The sequence below is a fragment of the Lagenorhynchus albirostris genome, chromosome 10 (assembly GCF_949774975.1).
Source record: "Lagenorhynchus albirostris chromosome 10, mLagAlb1.1, whole genome shotgun sequence".
Taxonomy (NCBI): Eukaryota; Metazoa; Chordata; class Mammalia; order Artiodactyla; family Delphinidae; genus Lagenorhynchus; species Lagenorhynchus albirostris.
Genome location: NC_083104.1, coordinates 40,224,514 through 40,250,029, shown reverse-complemented (window position 1 = coordinate 40,250,029; position 25,516 = coordinate 40,224,514). Strand labels below are relative to the sequence as shown.

The following is a 25,516-nucleotide window of genomic DNA, read 5'->3' as shown; positions in this document are numbered from 1 at the left end:
CTTGGCTGCAGCATGCATGTGTGATCTAGTTCCCTGACCAGGGATTGAAGGTGGGCCCCCTGCATTGGGAACACAGAGTCTTAACCACTGCACCACCAGGGAAGTCCCAACTTTTATATTTTGTTGCTTTCAAGGGATTTGCCCATTTCATCAAAGTGTCAAATATATTACCACGAAGTTGTTAAGCATATTCTTTATTGCCTTTATATATAAGTAGAATCAACAGTGATGTACTCTTTCATTCCTGATCAGGGATTTGTGTTTTCTCTTTTCTTCTTGATCACTCTTGGCTAGAGGTTTATCAAATTTATCGATCTCTTCAAATAACCATCTTCTTATTTTATTAATCTTCTCTATTGTTTTCCTATTTTTGGTTTCTAGTTTAATTTTGCTGTGGTGAATCAACCACATTCATTCCATATGTATAAAATCATACAACCACACTGTATAATTTCAATCATTTAAAACTTATGATACTAATTTTATTGCTCAGAATTGTGTACATTTTGTTGAGTATTCCCCGTGAATTTTATTATTATTATTATTATTATTTTACTTTTTGGCTGCACTGCGTGGCATGTGGGATCTTAGTTCCTTGACCAGGGATCGAACCCACGCCCCCTCCAGTGGAAGCGTGGAGTCTTAACCACTGAACCACCAGGGAAGTCCCCCCAAGAACTTTAAAACAATGTGTTTCTGCTATTTTGCAGAATCTTCTATGAATACCAATAGACCTTATTGGTTGATAGTGGTGATGTAGGTCTTTTATACTCTTGCGGACTTTCTATTTGTTCTATCAATTACCGAGAAAGGATCGTTGAAATCTCCAACTATACTTGAGTGTCTGCCTATTACTCCTTTCTGTTCTGTCAGTTTTTGCTTTATATGTACTTTGAAGGTCTTTAATTAGGTACATATGTATTTAGGATGATTGCATCCTCTTGATTAATCAATCCCCTTATCATTATGAAACACCTCTACTTCTGGTAAAATAAGTTGTTCTGATGTCTACTACTTTTATAAATATTAATATGGTGATTCTGGCTTCCTTTTGTTTAGAAGGTATGTCTTTTCCCACTCATTTTCTTTTAGTCTGTGTCTTTGTATTTAAAGTGGGTTTCTTGTAGACAATACATGTTTGTTCTTGATTTTTTTAAACCAATTTGACAATCTCTGCTGCTAAATTGGAATATTAAAACCATTAATGTTCAATTCTATACTACTATCCCTATGGTCAGATGTAAATCTTCCATCTTGCTATTTTCTATTCTTCCCATCTGTTCCTTGTTTCCTTCCCTCTTGTGGAGTAACATTTTTGTGAAGTATTATTGTTTTTATTCCATTATTGGCTTATTAGTTATGCATCTTTAAATAGTTAATCTAAGATTTACAATATCCATCTCTAAACTGTCACAGTGTACTCTCAAATAATATTTTAGCACTGTCACATATAGTGTAAGAACTTTAATACAGTATACTTCCAATTCCTTTTCCTGTCCTTTTAGTGATGTTTGGTCTTCAATATCAATATGCTGTGAACCTAAATACATATTGTTATTTTTGGTTTAAACAGTATTATCCTTTTAAACAATTAAAAATAAAAGGGAAATGTCTTTAATACTGACCCATATGTTGACCTCTTCTGGCACCCTTTATTCTTCCATGCAGATCCAGTCCCCTCCCAAAATGCTTTATCAAATTATTAGTTTACCCTATAATCAATCCTTCTCAACAATTTCAGAACTTTACAACAGTTTAACTCAATTTATTCTTCTTCTGCCTTTCTGCTATTTTTGTCATTTCTACATGTTACAAACCTCCTAAAATGTTCGTTGTTTAAAAAGTCTACATTCCTTTATATTTAACTACTTATACACTTCTCCATGCTCTTTATTCCTTCTCTAGCATCACGTGCTTCCATTTGGAATCATTACCCTTCATCCTGAAGAACTTCCTTTAGTGTCCTTACATTGTGAACTAGTGATAACTGCTCTACCTTTTGAATGTCTGTGAACGCCTTTATTGCACTTTCTATTTTGAAAGGTATTTCTACTAGATACAGAATTTCAGTGACAATTTTTCTTTCAGCATTTAAAAATATTATTAAACTGTCCACTGGTTTCTATCATTTCTGTTGAAAAGTCAGACATCAGTTTTATCATTGTGCCTCCGAATCTAATGTGTCCTTCCCCAACCCCCCTGCTCCTTGGCTGATTTAAGATGTTAGCTTTAAGAGTTTAAGCTCCAGGACTTCCCTGGTGGTGCAGTGGTTAAGAATCCGCCTGCCAATGCAGGGGACACGGGTTTGAGCCCTGGTCCGGGAAGATCCCACATGCCGCAGAGCAACTAAGTCCGTGTGCCACAACTACTGAGCCTCTGCTCTAGAGCCGCGAGCCACAACTACTGAGCCCATGTGCCACAACTACTGAAGCCCATGTGCCTACAGCCCGTGCTCCGCAACAAGAGAAGCTACCACAATGAGAAGCCCATGCACCGCAGCAAAAAGTAGCCCCCGCTCACGTCAACTAGAGAAAGCCTGCCCGCAGCAATGAAGACCCAACGCACCCAAAAATAAATTAAAAAAAAAAAAAAAAAAAAAAAAAAAGAGGTTAAGCACCATTTGCCTGAGTATGGTTTTCTCTATATCCAAACTTGGATATGTTCAGTCTCTCTTATTCTGTGAGTTGATAACTTTTCATTAGTTATGGAAAATTTTTAGGCCTTACATCTTCAAGTATTGCTTCTGTACCATTCTTTCTCTTCTCATAGGTCTCTAATGATAAATATTAATTCTTTTGACTGTATCTCATGTGTCTCTGTACTCTTTTCTCTTTGTCCTGTCCCCCCAACTTCAACCAATTTCTTTTCCTCTTGCTGTTTCAGTTTCAATGTATCTATTAACCTGAGTTCACTAATCCTGTCTTCTGCTGTGTCCAGCCTGCTGTTAAACCTATCCAATGGGTTAATTTCAGTATATTTTCAATTGTTCAACAGGTATTTGATTCTTTTTATATATTCCCATTCTCTGTTGAAATTCTCCATTTTCCCCCTCATTTTAACACATTAATCATAGTTATTTTTAAATACCTATCTTCTAACCATACTAAGAAAAGGTAAGATACGTGACTTTTATAAAATGTCATCAGATTTAAGTAGAAAGCACCTCCTTACCTTACAGAAAGTAAAACAAGTTTCTTACGGAAAATGATGCTTCTTAGAAGGAAGAAGGACAAAGAGCACATGCTAGCTTGTAGTCCATATGTCCCTATAGAAAAATCCTTACCTTTGCTAAGGTTTTCTTGGAGTAAACGTCAGTACGAAGACCAAAGTTCTGCAAATCAATTGGTTTTTCCTTGTTCTTCTCAGGAAAATTTAACATCTGCTGAGCAGCAGGAACCTATGAGTCAAATAAATAAATGAGGCTGTATTAACCTCTACAAAGTAAACGGGACAGAGGCTTTTAAGGATGTTTAATATCGGCACTTAAACCACTAGAGATTCTACAAAAAAATAAATACCTACACCTTACACTACACTTCTAACAAAAATTCAACATGTAAGAAACATTTTTTTTTTTTTGCCTAAGTCACAGAGAATATAGACAAGTCTTCTTTAATATTTCATAGTGGAGGGCAATTTATAGGTTAGATTCGTGTTATTCCAACTGAATGGTATACATAATCCGATTGACATAATAATCTTTTCAAGGGACTTCCCTGGTGGCGCACTGGTTAAGAATCCACCTGCCAATGCAGAGGACACGGGTTAGAGCCCTGGTCTGGGAAGATCTCACATGCCGCGGAGCAACTAAGCCCGTGCATCACAACTACTGAGCCTGTGCTCTAGAGCCCGTTAGCCACAACTACTGAAGCCTGCGTGCCTAGAGCCTGTGCTGCGCAACAAGGGAAGCCAACGCACCGCAACAAAGAGTAGCCCCTGCTCACTGCAACTAGAGAAAGCCAGAGCACAGCAAAAAAGATCCAACGTGGCCAAAAATAAATAAATTAAATAAATTAAAAAAAATTATATAGAAGAGATTAAAAGATAAAAAAAGAACGTGTGCATAGATGTCCACTTTCCAAATGTTAGGAAGGGGAAGTTATAAACAATTTAACACATTTATACAGTCTGCTTCTTTATTAGTGTCTTCGATGGCAGAAGTGATAAAGGAGCCATGAGTTATGAAAGCAAATCTCTAAGAGGATAAAGCATAGACTCTTGGCATTAATGGGAGAGCATTATCTTAAACAACTAAATATTCTTATGGACTCAAACATTTACAACATACAAAAACAAACAAACATAACCTATCAGCTAAGAAACAGCACTATTATATGACTATAATAGTAATTCCTGAATATAAATGCAAGAAGTGGTTGTCTATTACCACCCAGACCTGAAAAAAAGGCTGCACTAATTTACCTGAGGTGATCGAAGATGTAGAGGTACAAGCCCAGAGGGGGTATCAGCTAATACATTGAAATGAGGAGTCGGAGGAGGTCCCATTGCCATGGGTCGACTTTCTGGATCCACTTGGTAATTAACAAGCCCCCACTGCTCTAAAAAGGCATGAACCCTGAAGAATAAAGCTCTTAAAGTTAAAATCTAGAGAATGTACCTCATCATCTTCATAAGCATCATTACATTTCATTAAAAAACAAACGAAAAAAAACCCTAAGTAAACGTGTTCTCTTGCAGGCTATGAACCATCACAAAGTAACTGACAATTTTGGTTTGAGGGACAATTTCTACAAACTCAAAATAATGTTGAACATAGCACCCCCAAACCTAGTATTAAGCCTAATCATTTCAATCACAGAAACGAGGGAACAAATGCTCATGTAGGTCCATGGTGAAAGAGCTCACACATAAACCAAACTCACAGGAGGAGACCTACATTTTGTTTTTTTCTTTACACAGATTTAGGGCACAGAGCTTATCCATTCCCCACCCTAACCCACTCTCCATCTACGGTCAGTTTATGATTAGACCATACAATAAAAGATGTAAAATGTAAAAATTAAAAAAACAAAAAGATGCTTTAGGTATTTTATTAACCAAGAAAACATCCAGTTTAGTCAACCTAACATTAGCAATGTATCAGTAACCACCTGCAGTGAAATATCTAAGAAAAAGTCAAGACATCCTTACCTCATCACAGCACATACATCTCCAGTCAAGTTCCTCCGACAAGCAGTGCTGGTTAAATATTCCTGGGGATTTAGGCGGTATGTGTCGATCATAAAATTTCGATATGCCAAGTATCTAAAAAGTAATGGCAAAATTCATAAGGTGAACACACATCCTTTCAAAAACAGTAACTCATAGAGCCAAACAGTTCCATATTCCTCAACCAAATACAACAAAAAGTTAAGACAACAGTCCAATAAACAATAGTGATAATGTACTGAGTATTTACAGTCATAAGTGTAACTCAGAGTAAGAATCCCTAAAATGCAAAACAACTGTCTACTAACATATAATAAGCACAATAGAGTAATCTGATGAAGATAGTGTGAAGTAAAATAAGTACAACCTTGGTCACAGAGGTCAATCAATAATCCTTAGTTGCCTGCAAAATTTGCAAGTAACACTTGGTTACACAGGCTGTCTCCCTAACTACACTACTATATACCTAGCATTTACTGTGTGTCAGCCATAGGTCTAAGCACTTTCTGTGTAGTAATGCATTTAATCCTCACAATCTCTGTATAAGGTAGGATCTATTATTATTCTATTTATAGATGAGGGCTAAAGAATTTGTTCTATGGGACTTCCCGGTCGGTCAAGTGGTTAAGACTCTGTATTTCCAACACAAGCGGCGCAGGTTTGATCCCTGGTCAGGGAGCTAAGATCCCACATGCCATGAGGCACAGTGGCCAAGAAAATTACAAACAAAATGCACACACACACACACAACTAGAACAGGGAGCTAAGATCCCACATCTCGTGAGGCACAGTGGCCAAGAAAATTACAAACAGAACACACACACACACACACACACACACACACACACACACACACACACACACAACTAGAATTTGTCCCAGACCACAAGGCTGGTTAAGTGGTGGAGCTAGAATTCGGCTAAGTGTGGTGGCTCTGGCTCTGACAATGGTTATATACTTCCTGACTTTTTTTTTATCAGTTTTTTAGAGATCCCAGCTATGCGACAAGTAGAACCTATGAAGCCAAACTCAGAGGTAAGACAAGCCATATAAAAAAGGAGAGAAAAACTGAGATTCTGAGTCATAGCAGATTCCACATCCACAGGGTACCCAAGCATTTCTGCCATAAAATACTTAAAACAAGTGTGTAAAGAAGGTAGAGACCTAGCAAAACTTCTTACCACAAAAGTAAAGCAAAAGAATAGCAGCTTGAAGTTAGCTACATCAGAGTAAAAAAGGTATACTATTCAAAGAGTCTGGTATAAGCACAGCTGGATAAACAAAGATTGAAAGGCGAATTTACGTTTAAATGGGCTAAGTTGTGCTTTTAAATAGCAGACTGCCAAGAACTGTAAGTATTTATAAATACTGGCAATTTGCAATTCGGTGGCAATAGGCAAATTAGCCAGAAGAATATACCATGTCTAAATAGGTGAAAAAACCTGACTGGGCTTCTTATGCCAAATCTTTGATTTTGGTTTTAAATGACTCCTTACAGCTTTGTTATGAAAAGCTGAAATTTGCTGTGACACCTAAACGTAGAATCTCAAACTATCATGGATAATTTACCACGAGAAAATATTTATTATTTGATTTTCTGTATTACACCCATGTGCTTTGTGTGTAAAAGCATCCTTCCCTAAACAATTTAAACAAGAGACATCTATTTGCACAGTCACATGTGTATAACAGACAACAGATTAACACTATGAAGATAAGACACGGAAAGGTAATTATAGTGTGATAGATACGGATTTATTTTAGGGGGCAAGGATTTCTGGAAGTCTATAATTAAGGGTCACCAGGCAAAGATAAAAATACTTCCTAATGAACTTCTTCCTTCTAATAAAAGTTTTTCTGCTTCCAATGCAAAGCACAACAATGCTTTATGTAATTAAGATCAATTTATATGTAGCTATTATCATCATACTTGGCATTCTCTTATTTATTTATTTTAAATTTTTTTGGCCGCAGCCCATGGCCTGTGGGATCTTAGTTCCCCGAGTAGGGATCAAACCCGTGCCCTCTGCATAGAAGCACAGAGTCTTAACCACTGGACTGCCATGGAAGCCCTTGGCATTCTTTTAACTAGAAGTCATTCATAAGGAAAATAAGATAAAGGTTCACTTTCTCCTAGACTACATATAATCAATAACAAACAGGTACTCACAAGGTGAGTTAGGGAGAAAACTGGACTCGGTTTAGTGAGTATCTGTTACTGAATTCAATCTTTAGCTGCAAAAGCTGATGTGTATGTATCAACAGTTCAAGATTGAGGAAGAAAAAATTTGAAACAATTTCCTTTGAAGCAAGGAGTACTGTGTAGCTGAGATATGAACACTGTTCTGAACAGAGTAAGATATTTGTAAACTTTCAGACAATAGCAAAGATTAACTCAGAAGGGGTGCTTTAAGAACCCCCTGCCAAACACATCCAAATATTAATTTTTCTTAATACTGGTCCCACTAAAATATGTAACAGCATCAGGATCACATCTTTACATTTCACTCACATCTCCGGAGTCTTGGATTTGTTTTTTCCATTGAAAAACTCAGGAAGAGCACGCCGTTCAATCACATGAATACTGAAGGGGAAAAAGACAATTAGGAATCCTCTTAGAAAAATAAAATCCTGAAATTTGAGCTAAGCTTGTTTAACTTTCAAAGTGAAACTGATAAAACCAAAAACTGAGCCCTACTTGCAAAATTTAACTGGCTTACACAAGTTCCTATGTATTAACAGTATATAATAATAAAATTAAAGTATATAATATATATTTATAAACTTATATATAATATATAGAGCTAAAGAAAGCCTTCCCTTTCTCACCCCCAATACTTACTGTAGTTTTTCTATTCCCATAACCAAACTCTATAAACATAAACACTGAAGAAAAACAACAACAAAAAACACACTGAAGGCTTCAGATTTTATGTTCTTGTCATAATACACTATAACTAGATGATGAGCCACAAATTAGGAAAAGTTCTTTGGAAATTGGATGACAAAAATCACAGTACTTGGCATGGCAACAAATTGGTGAAATGAATGATCGACCAAAAGACAACGAAATTGACTGTAATCGGTTTCTCAGGCTCAACATTAATGCACTTTTTCATCCAGCCCTCAGAAACTTTGTGGTGAACTGAATTTTTTAAAATAGTTCAGTGATTTACTGCTTTTAAAAAAGATCACAGAACTAATTTTTAACATTCAGATAAAAAGCACTGATAATTTTATAAAATGTTACAGGTGATAAGCACTATAGAGACCATGTGAAATGATCAGGCCTAAAACACTCTACAAATGAAACCAACTGTACATTTAGCACAAAGGTTTTGACATTAATGCTAATCAGTATTTTTCCTGATGACACATTTTAGTTTCTCAGTGCCTTTTCAGATATGCAACATGTACAGAGATTACATGGGAAAGAGCAAATCAATAGTCTGTGAATACAAATAAAAGCATTCACTCTTTCATTATTCGGTAACATTTAAATTGTTTGAATTGGATACTACCAAATACTATAAATAAAATGAATCACCTGGAAACTTACAGGAAGATGATTTCTAAGATGAATTTATGTTCCATAGATACATGTATAATGAATTTCCAAGTTTTATTATAAGGAGAATAACTGTAAGCAATTAATAAACTGGTCCTAATATACCTCTCATTGTTATGTTACAGGTTAGGAAGAGGCCACAAAGACAATTTCACCAAGAACAAAACACACAAGAATGTTTAATCACAACCACTTTCTTTTTCAAAAATCTATGTTTGAAGTACTGGCAGCTCATTCCTTAGGTTCTGAGAATGAGTCAAGTAGTAGAAGGAGTGGGATATTCGGAATCAGAAAACCTGAGTTCTTCCAATTAGCAACTCTGCAACTTTGCACCACTTCAACTGAGGCTGTAGTTATCTATAAAATAGGGATATAACTAATACCTCTACTGTCCATCTAACAGCACACTTTGTGACATGCAAAGATCACCATGCAAATGGAAGTGTTTCTGTAAACTATAAAAACCTAAAACACTATGTACTGTTATGACATTCCCCTTTTTTGAGGGGAAAATGCTAGTTTCTCAAGCCATTCTGAATCTTACTCTGTAACTACAAATAACAATAATGAAACTTCCAAATTTCAAAGTAATTTAACATAATAATCAATGTAATGAAGACTGACCTTCAAAGAAAAGCAATATACTTATTCTGTTTCAGCTTCTACTTATTCAAAACAATGAGGAACAGCATTCAGAGTTAGTTTTAAAAAGTATGCTGGGGGCTTCCCTGCTGGCGCAGTGGTTGAGAGTCCGCCTGCCAATGCAGGGGACATGAGTTCGTGCCTTGGTCTGGGAAGATCCCACATGCCGCGGAGCGGCTGGGCCCATGAGCCACGGCAGCTGAGCCTGCGCGTCCGGAGTGCTCCGCAACGGGAGAGGCCACAACAGTGAGAGGCCCGCGTACCGCAAAAAAAAAAAAAGTATGCTGAAAAGTCTCAATAGTAGAGGCCATACCTTGTGCTAATTAGACAAAAGTAAGCTATGACTCAAATGGACCATCCACCCTATTCTTTTAAGTTGGTTTTAAAAGATGTGTGTGTGTGTGTGTGTATATATATATATATATATATATATATATATGCACAGGACCATGAGATTGTAAGGGCAGCATCACTAGACTAAATATATAGCCTTCCAATCAAAGTACCTTAAAGAAACTAACATCTATTTGGAGTTCTGGTTCATACATTTAAAAATAAAAAACTGTCCAACAAAAATCAGCCTGACGTGAAAGAGTTACATTTCATAAGTAATCAATTAGTAAGATAGGTACATCTCCATTTATTTCCAGCCATGTTCCAAGGGTGCCACGGTGGCTGTGATAAATGACAGGGAGGGTGCTGAAGAGGTTGTTTTCCTGAACTCTTTTACATGCCAGGGTTTATACAAGAAAGGGCTCCTGTTTCCGATTAACATGAAGCCATTATTGGGTACTAAGATGAATTTTTCTTTAAAAATTTCCATAATGTTTAAAAATCATATAATGAACATCAATATTTTATAATTATTAAATACTCAAGCATTTGCCTGTCTGAACTAAAACTGACTCCAAATGAGTCAGGTTCAAGTTTACAAAATTTTATAATCCTAAATTACAACATAATAGTTTCTATCCCCAAGTAAAACAACCAAAAGAACACAGTCCAAAGTTAAAATAAAATAACTTTCCATTCCCCTTCATCCAGTGTGACAGTGATTACTGATGAGGGGACCTGGGCAGAAGAGCACAATTTTTAAAATAAATTTATTTATTTATTTTTGGCTGTGTTGGGTCTTCGTTGCTGCACGCAGGCTTTCTCTAGTTGTGGCGAGCGGGGGCTACTCTTCATTGCGGTGCGCGGGCTTCTCAATGAGGTGCCTTCTCTTGTTGCGGAGCACAGGCTCTAAGCACGCGGGCTTCAGTAGTTGCAACGCGTGGGCTCAGTAGTTGTGGCTCGTGGGCTCTAGAGCACAGGCTCAGTAGTTGTGGCGCACGGGCTTAGCTGCTCCACGGCATGTGGGATCTTCCCAGACCAGGGCTCGAACCCGTGTCCCCAGCATTGGCAGGCGGATTCTTAACCACTGCGCCACCAGGGAAGTCCTGAGCACAATATAATTTCAAGGAAAGTTTTCCCACTCCTAATTACCATGTTCACAGATGTAAGCAACCTACTCACCAGTTATAATCAAACCACGATGCATAGCTAGGAATAATAATGTGATTGGTCTGCTCTGTCACATTATCTTCACCAGGGTCAACTGACCGACTCTGATCACCTTTGCCAGGATCTTCATCTTCCTGTAGAAAAGAAGCCAAAGTTCAGAGAAAGAGAACTACAGAGAGATATGGAATAGCTTTCAAATTTCTAATAGCAGGTTACAGAAAATGCAGCTAGCTGATCCAATTTCAAGGACCAGGAAAACAAATTTCAAGTAAAAATAGCCTTTCACAGTTTTTAAGGTACCTTCACAAGATGTCCAGATGAGATAGCATATTTTTTTCCTCCTTTTTACAGATGAGGGAATCAACTCATAGAAAGCCCAAAACTTTTTCCACAATAGCCTGCTCCTTATTTGTCTAGTTTTACCTAATCCTCGAATCACAAATCTAAATTACTAGTTCTCAATTTATAAGGAGGTAACACAAGGACACTGAGACATAATGATAAGGTTTCCCCAATCCCAAAGATTGAGTACTAAGCATCTGCCAACAGCGATATGTGCAATATCTCACTTATTCCTCACAATAACAGCAGGTACTGTTTATTATCTCTTTTGTGGATGAGAAAATGATGCACAGAGCTAACAAGACATAAACAGGATAAAACTCCAGAAAGTGCAGCTAGAGGGCCTACACTCTTAACCACTCTTACTGCTGAAAATTAGTTCTGACTTTTATCACATTTATGTAGGTTTTGCAAATGATTCCACCTAAAAACCTGGTTTTGCTAATACAATAATTTCAAAAAGCACTGCTTTAGGTCAAAACACAAGAACATTTTTTATGCTACCAGTAAACAGTAATAATTACTTTTTTTTTTTTTTGGCTGCATGTGGGATATTAGTTCCCCGACCGAGGCCCACAGCAGTGAAAGCACCGAGTCCGAACCACTGGACCACCAGGGAATTCCCCCAGTAATAATTACTTTCAAATAATATTATCTAACATACGCTTTATATTCAAGGGGATCCAAGTGTCCCATAAATGTCCTTTACAGATTTTTCTCCTCAATACAGAACCTGATCAAGGAGTCCATATTATATATGATATTCATGCCTCCTTAGTCTCCTTTAACCCCTGCCTCCTTTTTGGGGGAGATTTTATGACATTAAAATTCTTGAAGAATCCAGACCAGACAGCTTGTAGAGCATCTACCAATCTCTATCACAATGATTCTTCATAATTAACTTCAGATTAAACATTTTCACAAAGAATACTACAGGAAATAAGCTTATTAACATTTAGATATTTTCAAATTGTGTAGAGTTCTATCTATCAACCTTTTATCTGTGGTGTTTTTACTGTTTTTAATCATATAAAATTCTTTTCTGTTAAGAAACCAGTCAAATTTTGCATCATATTCTTTTACAAAGGTTCCATAGTTTAATTTCTACCTTTAACTTAAATCAACCTAAATTTCCTGTGTTATATTACTTTAGGTGAGGATCTAGCTACTGCTAGAAACTTAAGACAGTAGTTTCCTTAAGATCAATGAATATCAAAAAAAAATTTTAATGTATGAAATCATCAAGGAAACGCTGGTTGTTACTTAAATGATGTTGAAACAAATATGTTAATATTGATGACAAAGGTAAGGAATTTTATTTCCCAAACCAGGGAAGCTAGCAAAATCTATGCTCATCGTTAATTTGTTTTTGTGGCATAGGTTCTACAAATTCAATGTGATTCAATTCAGAAAATTTTCTTTATTCAGGAAAACTAGGGAGAGGCTGGTATTGAAATGAATAAAGGCTGACAGTCTACAGTTTAATCATCTCAGTGAGGAAAGAAGCAGGATGATATCATGGGACTGGTGTTAGAGTAACCACCTCTAACCATCTTAGGCTTAAGTTACATAACAGACTTGTCTATAGTTTCAAAAGTACTCCCACCCTTGGCATAAAAAAAAGTGCGGGGGTAATTCTTTGGTTTTCTATTTTGGTCTCCTTTATTGCCACCCAATACTTTCTACTCTAAAAGATGATGTCTTTTTACAAATGTAATATTCATAAATGTTTATGAGTAGCTCTTTGAATAAAGAAGTTTGATTTTAAAGAAAAAGATCATAAGAACAGTTCAGCTAAAGAGCCATCTGTAGTAGAGTTTCTTGAAATACTTTTCCTTGAAATCCTGTCATGAATATTTTCATTTCATGACTGTGTACAAAACAACAAGTGTCACTATGGGGGAAGTTCTCTGACTCACTGAAAAAGAAAAAAAAAGAACTAACCATTTTCGGCATTAAGGAAGTTATTTCAAGGAGATTAAGGATTAGTTACACATCTTAACACAGTTAGAGATGACAACCTGTATAAACAAGGTGCCATTTATTTAAAAAGAGAAATAAAACCTTGCCTAAAATCCAACACCATCCTACAGCCTAATTATTGACATGTCTCCACAGCAAAATTGATGAAACAGGAAGTAGCTGACTTTAAGGCTCAAAAAAGGTGAAGAGTATGATCAAAGGCTACATCAGTTGTGGACTGGGGCTGCACTAATAGAAATAGGAGTGGGAAAATCAAAGCAAGGCATGGTCCCTGCTCACCTGGAATATTGTGCAGCTCTGATTATTAATCTGCAACCAGGAGAGAAATGGAACCAGAAACTATAGCATATGAGGAATACTACCTGGGAAAATGGCAAATTCCTCTTGATAAAATTTGGGGGGTGGGTCAAGAAAGACAGACTATTTTGGGCGTGTGTTAAAAAGAAATTAAATATCAAAAGGACCTCAAAACAGAATATTTCTAAGGAAACTTCCAAATCAGTGTTTCTACTGCTCGATACACAGGACCCCTACAGTTACTGTTGCACCAGGCCTAACTAAATCATTACCTTTCCTCCTGTTGTGACTGTTTCTTCATCCTGCTCATCTGCAAAATCAAAACACGTAATTCATTTAACAGGTAAATGTTCTCTCGATTACCTGGAAACCTTAAGATTTAAGGAACTGATACTCGCCAGAGAAAAGGAAAGAAACAGAGCATTATTAAAGCTAATTTACCTTGAATAATTCAGTAAATTAGAATTGTACACAGAAGCATAGAGGTGAGTAAAAATTCAAAGCACAAATCATTAAAATTATCCAACAACAGGGAACTTAAAATTAAATACTACTTGGGCTACAATCTTAGTCATGATCTTACTTAATAATAGGTAAGGAACTTGGTTTGGGCTCTTGCCTCCAGAGGTTTAGTGAAACAAAGTAATGACATTTCGGATCCCAGAGGAAATGAGTAAAGAATGAGGAGTAGAGAAGGAGGTGATAATCAATCCCTACAGACAAAGTCCTGGCAAGAGTGTTAATACCTTCTGAGGATAGGGGACTACAGGACCTAAATGCTAGTGTTGCAAAAGAACAAAGGCAAATCCATGTATAATCTAAACTAAGCAGCTAATTTCCACAGTGAAAAGTAAAAGTGCCATGGTGGAAAAGGTAAGAGGTTACCGCACAAATAATTACATGATTAAGTTTCTATAACATTTTATTTTTTATATAATTACTATGACCCTTGGCAGTGACTAAGGCACTGTAAAGTTTAAAGAGAACACAAGGAAGCCATTTTTTTTCATTATTCCTTCAAACAAATATTTCCAAGAATCTGCTATTTGAAAAGCATTAAATAAACAAACGGCTTAGACAGGGGTCAGGATCTATAGCCTACAAGCTAAATCAGGCCCACTGCCTGTTTTTGTATGGAATCTGGGAAATTGACTCTCAGTGTGTTCCTAGTCAATAGTTAACTGAAAAGAAGGGTGGTTCGCTGTGCCTAGACTGTGCACAACGCAGCTTATGATAAACTTCTGCAGCCTGAAATTCTGGTATGTGTTAGGCAGAGGGTACCCTACATTGCCAGTAAAAACACTGATCTTAGACTCTCAAACAAGCTTCCCTAGATGGAAACACTGCATGTGTGTTGCTGTGGGAAGAGTGCACTCTGTGTGATCCCTTACGTAAGGGAGAGAGAATAAGGAAGCCTGCACCCAGACTCTGCCTGTGTTATTTCCCCTTATGATCTGTTTATGCTTCCTATGTTGCTGTGATATATGTCAGCCGTGAGTACAACTATATGCTGAGTTCTATCAGTCCTTCTAGAGAATCTCCAAACCTGGGGATGGTCTTGGGGATTCCTATCATACCTGCAAGTGAAGAATGATTTTTTTTATTTTTACATGGTTAAAGAGAAAATCAATAGAAGAATAAATATATCATGACATATCAAAAATTAACTGAAATTCAAATTTTGGTGTCTATAAATAAAAGTTTTATTGGAATAAGCCATGATCATTTGTTTATATATTATGAATGGCTGTATCTGCATTACAATGGCAAAGCTGACTAGTTGTAACTTAGACCTTATAGCCCAAAATGCCAAAAATATTTACTATCTGGTCCTTTTTAGAAAAGTTTGCCAACCCCTACTTTAGAGGATATAAGAAGATGAGTAGTATTTTAACAGGTTATAAAGAACCAGCCTTCAAACACTTAACTAAATTTTATGCACCAGCCACCGTCCAAGTGCTAAGGACACGGGCTTCCCTGGTGGCCCAGTGGTTAAGCATCTGCCTGCCAATGCAGGAGACATGGGTTTGAGCCCTGGTCCGGGAAGATCCCACATGTCGCGGAGCAACTAAGCCCGTGCGTCACAACTACTGAGCCTGCGCTCTACAGCCTGTGAGCCACAACTTCTGAGCCCGTGTACCACGACCACTGAAGCCCATGCACCTATATAGCCCATGCTCCACAACAAGAGAAGCCACAGCAATAAGCCCACACACCACAACAAAGTGTAGCCCCTGCTCGCTGCAACTAGAGAAAAGCCCACATGCAGCAACAAAGACCCAGTGCAGCCAAAAATAAATAAAATAAAATAAACAAATAAATAAATTTATTTTTTAAAAAAATGCTAAAGACACAATGATGAACAAGAAAAAGTCCCTGTCTTTATGGAGTTTATATTCCAGTTAAGAGTGGCAGGAGATGGAAGACAAAATAAACAAACAGTAAGATATCAAATGTTGAAAACTGCTATACACAGAGGGAGGAACACTCCCGAGCTCATTCTATGAGGCCACCATCACCCTGATACCAAAACCAGACAAGGATGTCACAAAGAAAGAAAACTACAGGCCAATATCTCTGATGAACATAGATGCAAGAATCCTCAACAAAATACTGGCAAACAGAATCCAATAGCACATTAGAAGGATCATACACCATGATTATCCCAGGAATGCAAGGATTCTTCAATATACACAAATCAATCAACGTGATACACCATATTAACAAATTGAAGGAGAAAAACCACATGATCATCTCAATAGATGCAGAGAAAGCTTTCAACAAAATTCAACACCCATTTATGATAAAAACCCTCCAGAAAGTAGGCATAGAGGGAACTTATCTCAACATAATAAAGGCCATGTGTGACAAACCCACAGCCAACAACGTCCTCAATGGTGAAAAACTGAAATCACTTCCACTAAGATCAGGAACAAGACAAGGTTGCTCACTCTCACCACTATTATTCAACATAGTTTTGGAGGTTTTAGCCACAGCAATCAGAGAAGAAAAAGAAGTAAAAGGAATCCAAATTGGAAAAGAAGAAGTGAAGCTGTCACTGTTTACAGATGACATGATACTATACATAGAGAATCCTGGAGATGCTACCAGAAGACTACTGGAGCTGATTGGTGAATTTGGTAAAGTAGCAGGATGCAGAATTGATGCACAAAAGTCTCTTGCATTCCTATACACTAATAATGGGGAATCTGAAGGTGATATTGAGAAAACACTCCCATTTACTATTGCAACAAAAAGAATGAAATATCTGGGAGTAAGCCTACCTTGGGAGACGAAGGACCTGTATGCAGAAAATTATGGAACACTGATGAGAGAAACTGGAGATGATGCAGGTAGATGGAGAGGTATGCCATGTTCTTGGATTGGAAGAATCAACATTGTGAGGGTGAATACACTGCCCAGGGCAATCTATAGATTCGGTGCAGTCCCTATCAAACTACCACTGGCACTTTTCACAGATCTCATGGTTTGTATGGAGGCACGGGAGACCCCAAATAGCCAAAGCCATCTTGAGAAAGAAAGGCAGAGCTGGGGGAGTTGGGTTCCCTGACTTCAGACTGTGCTGCAGAGCTACGGTGGTCAAGGCAGTGTGGTGGTGGCACAAAAACAGAGGTGTAGATCGGTGGAGCAGGATGGAGGGCCCAGAGGTAAAGCCACGCACATATGGCCACCTTATCTTTGATAAAGGAGGTGGGAGTGTACAGTGGAGAAAAGACAGCCTCTTCAGTGAGTGGTGCTGGGAAAACTGGACAGCTTCACATGGAGGAATGAAATTGGAACACTCCCTAACACCATACACAAAAATAAACTCAGAATGGATTGAAGACCTAAATGTAAGGCCAGACACTGTTAAACACTTAAAGGAAGGCATAGGCGGAACACTCCGTGACATGGATCACAGCAGGATCCTTTTTGACCCACCTCCTAGAGAGACGGAAATAAAAACAAAAATAAACACATGGGACCTAATGAAGCTTAGAAGCTTTTGCACAGCAAAGGAAACCATAGACAGGACAAAAAGACAACCCTCAGAACGGGAGAAAATATTTGCAAATGAAGCAACTGACAAAGGATTAATCTCTGAAATTTAAAAGCAGCTCATGCAGCTCAATATCAAAAAGGCAAACAACCCAATCCAAAAATGGGCAGAAGACCTGGGTAGACATTTCTCCAAAGAAGATACGCAGATTGCCAACAAACACATGAAAGAATGCTCAACATCATTAATCATTAGAGAAATGCAAACCAAAACTACCATGAGATACCATCTCACACCTGTCAGAGTGGCTATCATCAAAAATTCTACAAACAATGAATGCTAGAGAGGGTGTGGAGAAAAGGGAACCCTCTTGCACTGTTGGTGGGAATGTAAACTGATGCAGCCACTATGCAGAACAGTATGGAGGTTCCTTAAAAAACTAAAAATAAAGCTACCATACGACCCAGCGGTCCCACTACTGGGCATATACCCTGAGAAAACCACGGTTTGAAGGGAGTCGTGTACCACAGTGTTCACTGCAGCTCTATTTACGGTAGCCAGGACATGGAGGCAACCTAGGTGTCCATTGATAGATGAATGGATGGAGGGGATGTAGCACATATATACAGTAGAGTACTGCTCGGCCATAAAAAGAAACAAAATTGAGTTGTTTGTGGTGAGATGGATGGGCCTGGAGTCTGTCATACAGAGTGAAGTAAGTCAGAGAGAGAAAAACAAATGGCGTGTGCTAACACATATGTATGAAATCTAAGAAAGGGAAAAACGGTGGTCATGAAGAGCCTGGGGGACGGGAATGGAGATGCAGATGTACTAGAGAGTGGACTTGGGGATATGGGGAGGGGGAGGGGTCAGCTTGGACGAGGTGGGAGAGTGGCGTGGACATATATACACTACCAAATGTAAAACAGATAGCTGGTGGGGGGCGGCCACATGGCACAGGAAGATCAGCTTGGTGCTTTGTGACCGCCTAGAGTGGTGGGATGGGGAGGGTGGGAGAGGCAAGAGGGAAGAGATATGGGGATGTGTGTGTATGTATAGCTGATTCACTTTGTCACAAGGCAGAAGCTAACACACCACTGTAAAGCAATTATACTCCAATAATGATGTTAAAAAAAGAAAACTGCTATACAGAGACTAAAAACAAAATAATACATTTTAGAGAGGAATTGGGTGGGTGGATCCTTCAGAGCAAATATAGAGGAAAATCCTCTCTGAGAAGGTGACATTTAAGCTGCAACCTGAGAGAAGGATAAAGCAAGCATTCCACAGAAAGGAAGAAGCCAAATCAAAGAACCTCAGGCACGGATGTACCCCATGACTTCACAAAACTGTGAGCATGAATAGAAGCTGAGAAAAATGAGCGGGACACAAGAGCAGAGTGCAATGATACAAAGCACTAGCACCACAGATAGACAGTCCTGGATCTGAATCTGTGCTCTCTCACTTAACAGCTGTACACTTAGGAACGTTACTGAACCCCTCCAGTCTCTATTTCCTAATCAATGAATCGGGGCTAACATGGTTTTATGGAGAAACGCAAACATATGTAGCATGACACCTGACAGGTACTCACGTTAACATAAAGATGGACCCTGTTCCTTGATTTGTAAATTAGAGACAAACATCCGCTAAAAGCAGATGTGAGGTTAAGTTACAGCACTACCAACATTGAGTCATCCAACTCTGCAGAGGGACTATTTTTTTCTTAGGAAGTGACTAATAAAGAATTCTGGGTAAGGCCGTCAAAAATGAACTTTTTGTCCTTTGGGTCTTAGTAAACCAAAGGATAATCAACTTCTCACTAAATGGGGGTAGTACAATATAATGATTGCACCCTCTCTGGTCAACTTATACTATTTCATTTTAGTTTAACAGATTTTCATCCCTGAAGGAGTTTGGTACCCAATGGAAATAGACTTCTGATAATACAAAAGTAAGAGGAGCACCCTTCACTCTGACTCCTAGATGGTAATACTCAATAAATGTTCTCTTCCTCCTTCTAGATGTGGGCAAATACACTCTCACCTCAGCCCCTGAATCTTGACCTTCCAGCGATTTCACAAAAGAAAGAAATGACTGGGTATACTTGGCTCAGTGGCATATAAGGCAAAATATAGATCAGTTAAAAAACAAACAACTCTGAAAAATAATTCTCAGTTGATGGATCAGGTCACCCTTGGCATGGTTCAGGTTATAGCCAATGCAGAAAGTCAGATGCTTAAATGATACATGGGAAGCCTGTTGGTCCCTGGATGAAAGGCCAGGACAAAGAGCCAAACTCTCCAGCTATGGTCAGCAGCATCCACAGCCACAGCACTCCTGATTGAGACCTCAATTTGTTCACAAATACAATGGGAAGATCTCCTATACCCAGCACTAAAACTTTTAATCCAGTTGGAACCCCATCCTTTTCCTATAATTGGCTTCAATTTGACTCCTCTGATAAAATCTATGACAAAAATATTCTAATAGTCACATCACTTTTAAAAAGACAATTGTCCACTCCCTTAAAACTACAGAATTATTCTTTTTCGGGATATAACTTTAAAAATATAAACTATCATTCTATTTAACAAATTGTCCCAGTGAAGAGTATTCAAGTCTTAACAATATTTTACCCTTTCACATTATTAAGAATATAAAACAAAAGACTGTTTATAGTTAGTTTTTGCTTTCTTGGCCTTTGATTCAGTGGATAAGTGATGGCTGTAGAATAGGTGACATAAACTTATGGAAAATGAAAATTACTACTAGTTACTAAAGATCCATATTCTATTAATAATGTTAAAAACAATTACGATAGAAGGATTTTGACAGTATCTCATTTTTTTATTTTGTTGACCTAACACCACCTTTATATAAACTGTCCTCAAGACAATTTTCTGCTTTACTTTTAACTTAACCAAAAATAGAATCGTCCACTGATGTACAATGACAGGCTTTATGCCAGAAAAAGCAAGATGTATTTAGTGAAATGAAGTAGAAAAACTCTCCCAAACACCCACTCATGTCTGCCATCAAGAATCACAGCAGTTTATTTGAAATACAGAATTCACTTGACTAGGACACAGTGAAATACAAGTCTCATTTTCCACATAAGGAGATCTTGAAAATCCCTATTAGGTCTAAAATCCCATCAATTCATAAATTTAATATATACTGAAAACACGAGGATCCCCTTTGATTTTTACAAATGAAGAAAGTAAATGAGATCATTATATATATAACTTTCAGGAACAAACATGTTTAAAACTATCCTTACTTTTAAAAACTGGAACAAGTGACTACCCTCAAAGCACATCCAAGAATTAGACCTTACTTGTGAAAGTGTACTCCATAACTGGAAAATACAGTAAAAGGATGATGTGACTCTCATTTTATCCTGTTAAGGAAATTTTCTCTTTTTTAAAATATTTACTTATTTGGCTGCACCGGGTCTTAGTTGCGGCATGCGGGCTCTTAGCTGCAGCATGCGAACTCTTAGTTGTGGCATGCATGTGGGAACTAGTTCCCTGACCAGGAATCAAACCCAGGCCTCCTGCATTGGGAGCACAGAGGAGTCTTAACCACTGGACCATCAGGGAAGTCCCAAGGAAAGTTTCTGTTGGCTTACAAAGTATTAACAGTCAACAGATTCTTGTTCTGAAGACACAAAATCAATTTGCACATGTTGTGAAACAAATACTTCAGGCAGATTATTAAAAGTGCTCTAATTATAACTGTTTCTTTAAAACTCAGATATTCTGATTTAGATATAATATTACCACCTTTGCTAGTTTGCAGGAAAACTACGCTCTGAGAGAGGCAAATCAGTAAGAATGGAGAGAGTGGATCATAAGAAATTAAATTTCCTGGGCTTCCCTGGGGGCACAGTGGTTGAGAATCTGCCTGCCAATGCAGGGGACATGGGTTCGAGCTCTGGTCTGGGAAGATCCCACATGCCGCGGAGCAACTGGGCCCGTGAGCCACAACTACTGAGCCTGCGCGTCTGGAGCCTGTGCTCCGCAACAAGAGAGGCCGCGACAGTGAGAGGCCCGCGCACCGCGATGAAGAGTGGCCCCCACCTTCCACAACTAGAGAAAGCCCTCACACAGAAACGAAGACCCAACACAGCCAAAAATAAATAAATTTATTAAAAAAAAAAAAAGAAATTAAATTTCCTAATATGGTAGCAAACTAAATAACAATGGTACTAACATAGCCATAGATAATATCTGTGCTAGAAAGCATAGCAACTGAAATCTCTCAGTAAAGAAAGGATTATCAAGGGAGCTGACATATTCAAGAGACAAAACTGTATAGATTTTCTGATTTTTACCTAGATCTGCTACAGTTCCTCCTTTAACAGGTGTATTTTCACTATCTTTCTTTGGGTTTACTAGAAAGAAAAAAAAAAGAATTATGTTTTAGGGGGAAAGTTCAACTTGTTTTTAAGAAAACAGAATAGAAGATTAAAAAATACACGACTCTCACTGCATCTCCACCATCATTCAGTACTTACCCTTGTGTAAAACCTACTCACCTTCATGTAAAAACCGCAAGCCCAGCTGAGAAACATTAACACTTAATGTACAGACAATATTCTGTAATTAATTAAACAAACAGCCATCTTTTTCATCATAAAAGCAAACAATACAGAAATAACAATACAGAGAGAAAACTCTGAAAAGAACCTTTCAACCACTTTACCAAAAGTATTTTTTGTGTTTTTTTGTGCACTTGTGGATTCCCATTTCTGTGCCATTCATTAAGACAGACAAATTGAGGGAGAACCAATACCTTTTATACATATATGTAGAATTCAAAACTGTGCTTATTTCCTTAGTACTCTACTTTTGTACTTAGGTTTCTACTTTTGTAACAGTGCGCCTGTGTGATCTTTCCATGTATTTTTAGTTACGTCTCTTTCGTTTTTAATAGACACTCTGTGTCCATGAGTGGATCATGAGGTAACTAGCCCTATATCAATGGAAACTTTATTTTCAATTTTTCATTACTGTGTAATCAACATTCTTTTATATTTATGCATGCATGTAATTACTTAATATGGATTATGAAATTAAAACTGTTATTGTACAGTTTTTTAAATTTAATAGATATAGCCAAATTGTGTTAAGTGCCTTCATCAATTTATACTTCCATCAATAGCATCTGAGAGTACTCACTTCCTCAGAACAGTTGTACTTTGGGGATCATCTACTTTCTAAGTTTTGGAAATCACACGGATGAAAAGTTACTTTAATGATTTACATATCCTTGGTTATGTGAGATTAAGCATCTTTTCATACATTTATTGATCCCAGGTTTTTTAATAAAATTACTAGTACATAATACTTTGTCCTTTATTCCATAAAGTTTAAGAATCTTTATACATATTTAGGGTTTTAATTCTTTGTTTTTTAAATGGGTAATGAATATTTTCTCTAAGACTAACACTTGTTTAAAGTACATTAGTATTTGGAAATTTACTTTTATAGTTTTGTTTTTATTTTATTTTTTTAAACTAATTATTTATTTTTTGGCTGTGTCGGGGGCCACACTGGGTCTTCGTTGCTGCGTGTGGGCTTTCTCTAGTTGCGGTGAGTGGGGGCTACTCTTCGTTGCAGTGTGCAGGCTTCTCATTGCGGTGGCTTCTCTTGTTGCGGAGCACAGCCTCTAGGCACGCAGGCTTCAGCCATTGTGGCATGCAGGCTCAGTAGTTGTGGCTCGCAGGCTCTAGAGTGCAGGCTCAGTAGTTGTGGCACGTGGGCTTAGCTGCTCCACGGCATGTGGGATCTTCCTGGACCAGGGCTTGAACCCGTGTCGCCTGCATTGGCAGGCGGATTCTTAACCACTGCATAACCAGGGAAGTCCCTACAGTTTTGTTCTTAAATTGAGCACTTTAATCCACCTGAAGTTTAAATTCTTATATACGATACAAAGAAAAATACTAAAATTTACAGGACTTGTGGAACAGTCTGATCTTTTCCCATTTATTTGTGTTGCTAAATTCATAATAATTTAAATTTATTCACAAATATAGATCTACATTTGAATTTCCCATTCTATTTTTTCTTTTTTTGGCTGCGTTGGGTCTTTGTTGCAGCATGCAGGATCTTTCATTGAGGGTGCGAAGGCTCTTCATTGCAGCACGAGGGCTTCTCTCTTAGTTGTGGCGTGCCAGCTCCAGGGTGCGTGGGCTCTGTAGTTGTGCTTGAGCTCCAGGACGCATGGGCTCTGTAGTTTGCAGCACTGGGGCTCTCTAGTTGAGGTGCACGGGCTCAGTTGCACCACAGCACGTGGGACCTTAGTTCCCCAACCAGGGATAGAACCCGTGTCCCCGCATTGGAAGGCGGATTCTTTACCACTGGACGACCAGAGAAGTCCCTGAACTGGCCATTCTATTCCACTGATGAATGCAGCCATTCTTGCGTCTAAACCATACTACATTAATTATTATAGCTTCCCAGTTTTAGATGGTTATCTCTTAGGACTATCACCACCTTCATAGTTTTTATTTAAAATTATTCTTTTGATTGCCTTTGTGAATGTTCTCTTCTATATGACCTTTAAAATATATTTGTGTGGTTTTTACTGCCCAATTTTGTATAACACAGTGATTTTTAGAAACTCATATAACATTATAGATGACTATATTTTTCATTTCTTAAAAATACAAATGACCACTTAAAAAAGAACAAAAAAGAAAAATGTAGGGATTACAACACACATCAAAGTAAAATACATGAAAACATTACAAGACAGGAGAGGGCATAGGTTAGATTATATTATGGTAAATTTCATACATTTTTATCTCAACTAGACAACAGTGATTCTAAATCGATTTGATAAATTAAGGATATATTATATACTGTAATCCCTAGAGCAACCACTAAGAAAAATATAGCTAAAAAGCAAATAGAGAACAAGAAAATCCATAGACAGGAAGTAGTATAGTGGTTGCCAACACATGGGGAAAGGGAATAATTTGGACTAACTCCTAATAAGTACAGGGTTTCTTTTCATAGGGATGAAAACATCTGGAATTAAGACAGTGGTGATGACTGCACAACATAGTGAGTTTACTAAAAACCACTGGAGTGATTAAAATGCACTTTAAAACGGTGACTTTTATGCTCTGTGAAGTTTAAAACTATGCTATATATAGGGATTTCCCTGGCGGTCCAGTGGTTAAGACTGCTCTTCCAATGCAGGGGGCATGGGTTTGATCCCTGGTTGGGAAACTGGGATCCCACATGCCGCGCTGCATGGCCAAAAAAACCACAACAAAACAAAACCAGGCTATATATAAAAGAAACCATGTAAGTTCGAAAAGAAAAGAAAATAGCGAGGGGCTAGAATAGAACACTAAAAGCTAAAGAGGAAATGAGAGGGACAAATGGGAAAAAAACAGCATGATTGTAGACTTAAACCCAACCATATAGATAATTATGTTACATTTAAGTAGACTACATACTCCAATTAAAAACAGAAAATGTGTATATTGGGGGAAAGAACTAAGTCTCCACAAATTGATGTTTAAAAGCAATGCTTTACATAATTAGAGTGAAAGTAAAAGAATGCCAGAGAGGTACAAATTGAAAACATAAAATGTAAGAAAAAATTTATAGGACTGCTGAAGTCTTAAGTTCAGTGGGGACTAATAAAACATAGAAATTTAATGAAAAGGATGTGGTGAGATGAGGTTTTATTATTATCAGAGAACTTAGATTTCAAGACAAGCACTAACATGGCACCTAGAGACATGATACAAGCCTCAATTCATCAGAAGAACAACGATGATTTAGATGTATATGCCCTTAAACAGCAGAGCTTCAAAGTACAAGAAAATACAGGAAGAAAAAAATTTAACAGGAATAAAGGGACAGACAAATCCACAATCACAGTTAAAAAGGTCTAACATCTGCCTCCCAATAACTGATTTAAATAGGTTGAATTGTGCATAGATACATACTCCATTTTTCCATACGTATATTGATTCTGTTGGGATT

The 25,516-nt window shown here is 37.7% G+C and overlaps 1 protein-coding gene across 4 annotated transcripts in view; it reads right to left on the bottom strand.

The window, feature by feature from the left end:
• The window catches only part of SMARCC1 (SWI/SNF related, matrix associated, actin dependent regulator of chromatin subfamily c member 1), a 181,286-nt gene that overhangs the window by 82,010 nt on the left and 73,760 nt on the right, over positions 1-25,516 (bottom strand). For all 4 annotated transcript variants that reach the window (XM_060162096.1, XM_060162097.1, XM_060162098.1 and 1 more), the window contains exons 12-18: positions 21,844-21,903; positions 13,777-13,814; positions 10,895-11,016; positions 7,682-7,753; positions 5,152-5,265; positions 4,423-4,576; positions 3,284-3,397 (exon numbers count right to left, since the gene is read on the bottom strand). In XM_060162096.1, the coding sequence (XP_060018079.1) occupies positions 3,284-3,397; positions 4,423-4,576; positions 5,152-5,265; positions 7,682-7,753; positions 10,895-11,016; positions 13,777-13,814; positions 21,844-21,903 (674 nt within the window). The remainder of the gene's footprint in view (positions 1-3,283; positions 3,398-4,422; positions 4,577-5,151; positions 5,266-7,681; positions 7,754-10,894; positions 11,017-13,776; positions 13,815-21,843; positions 21,904-25,516) is intronic.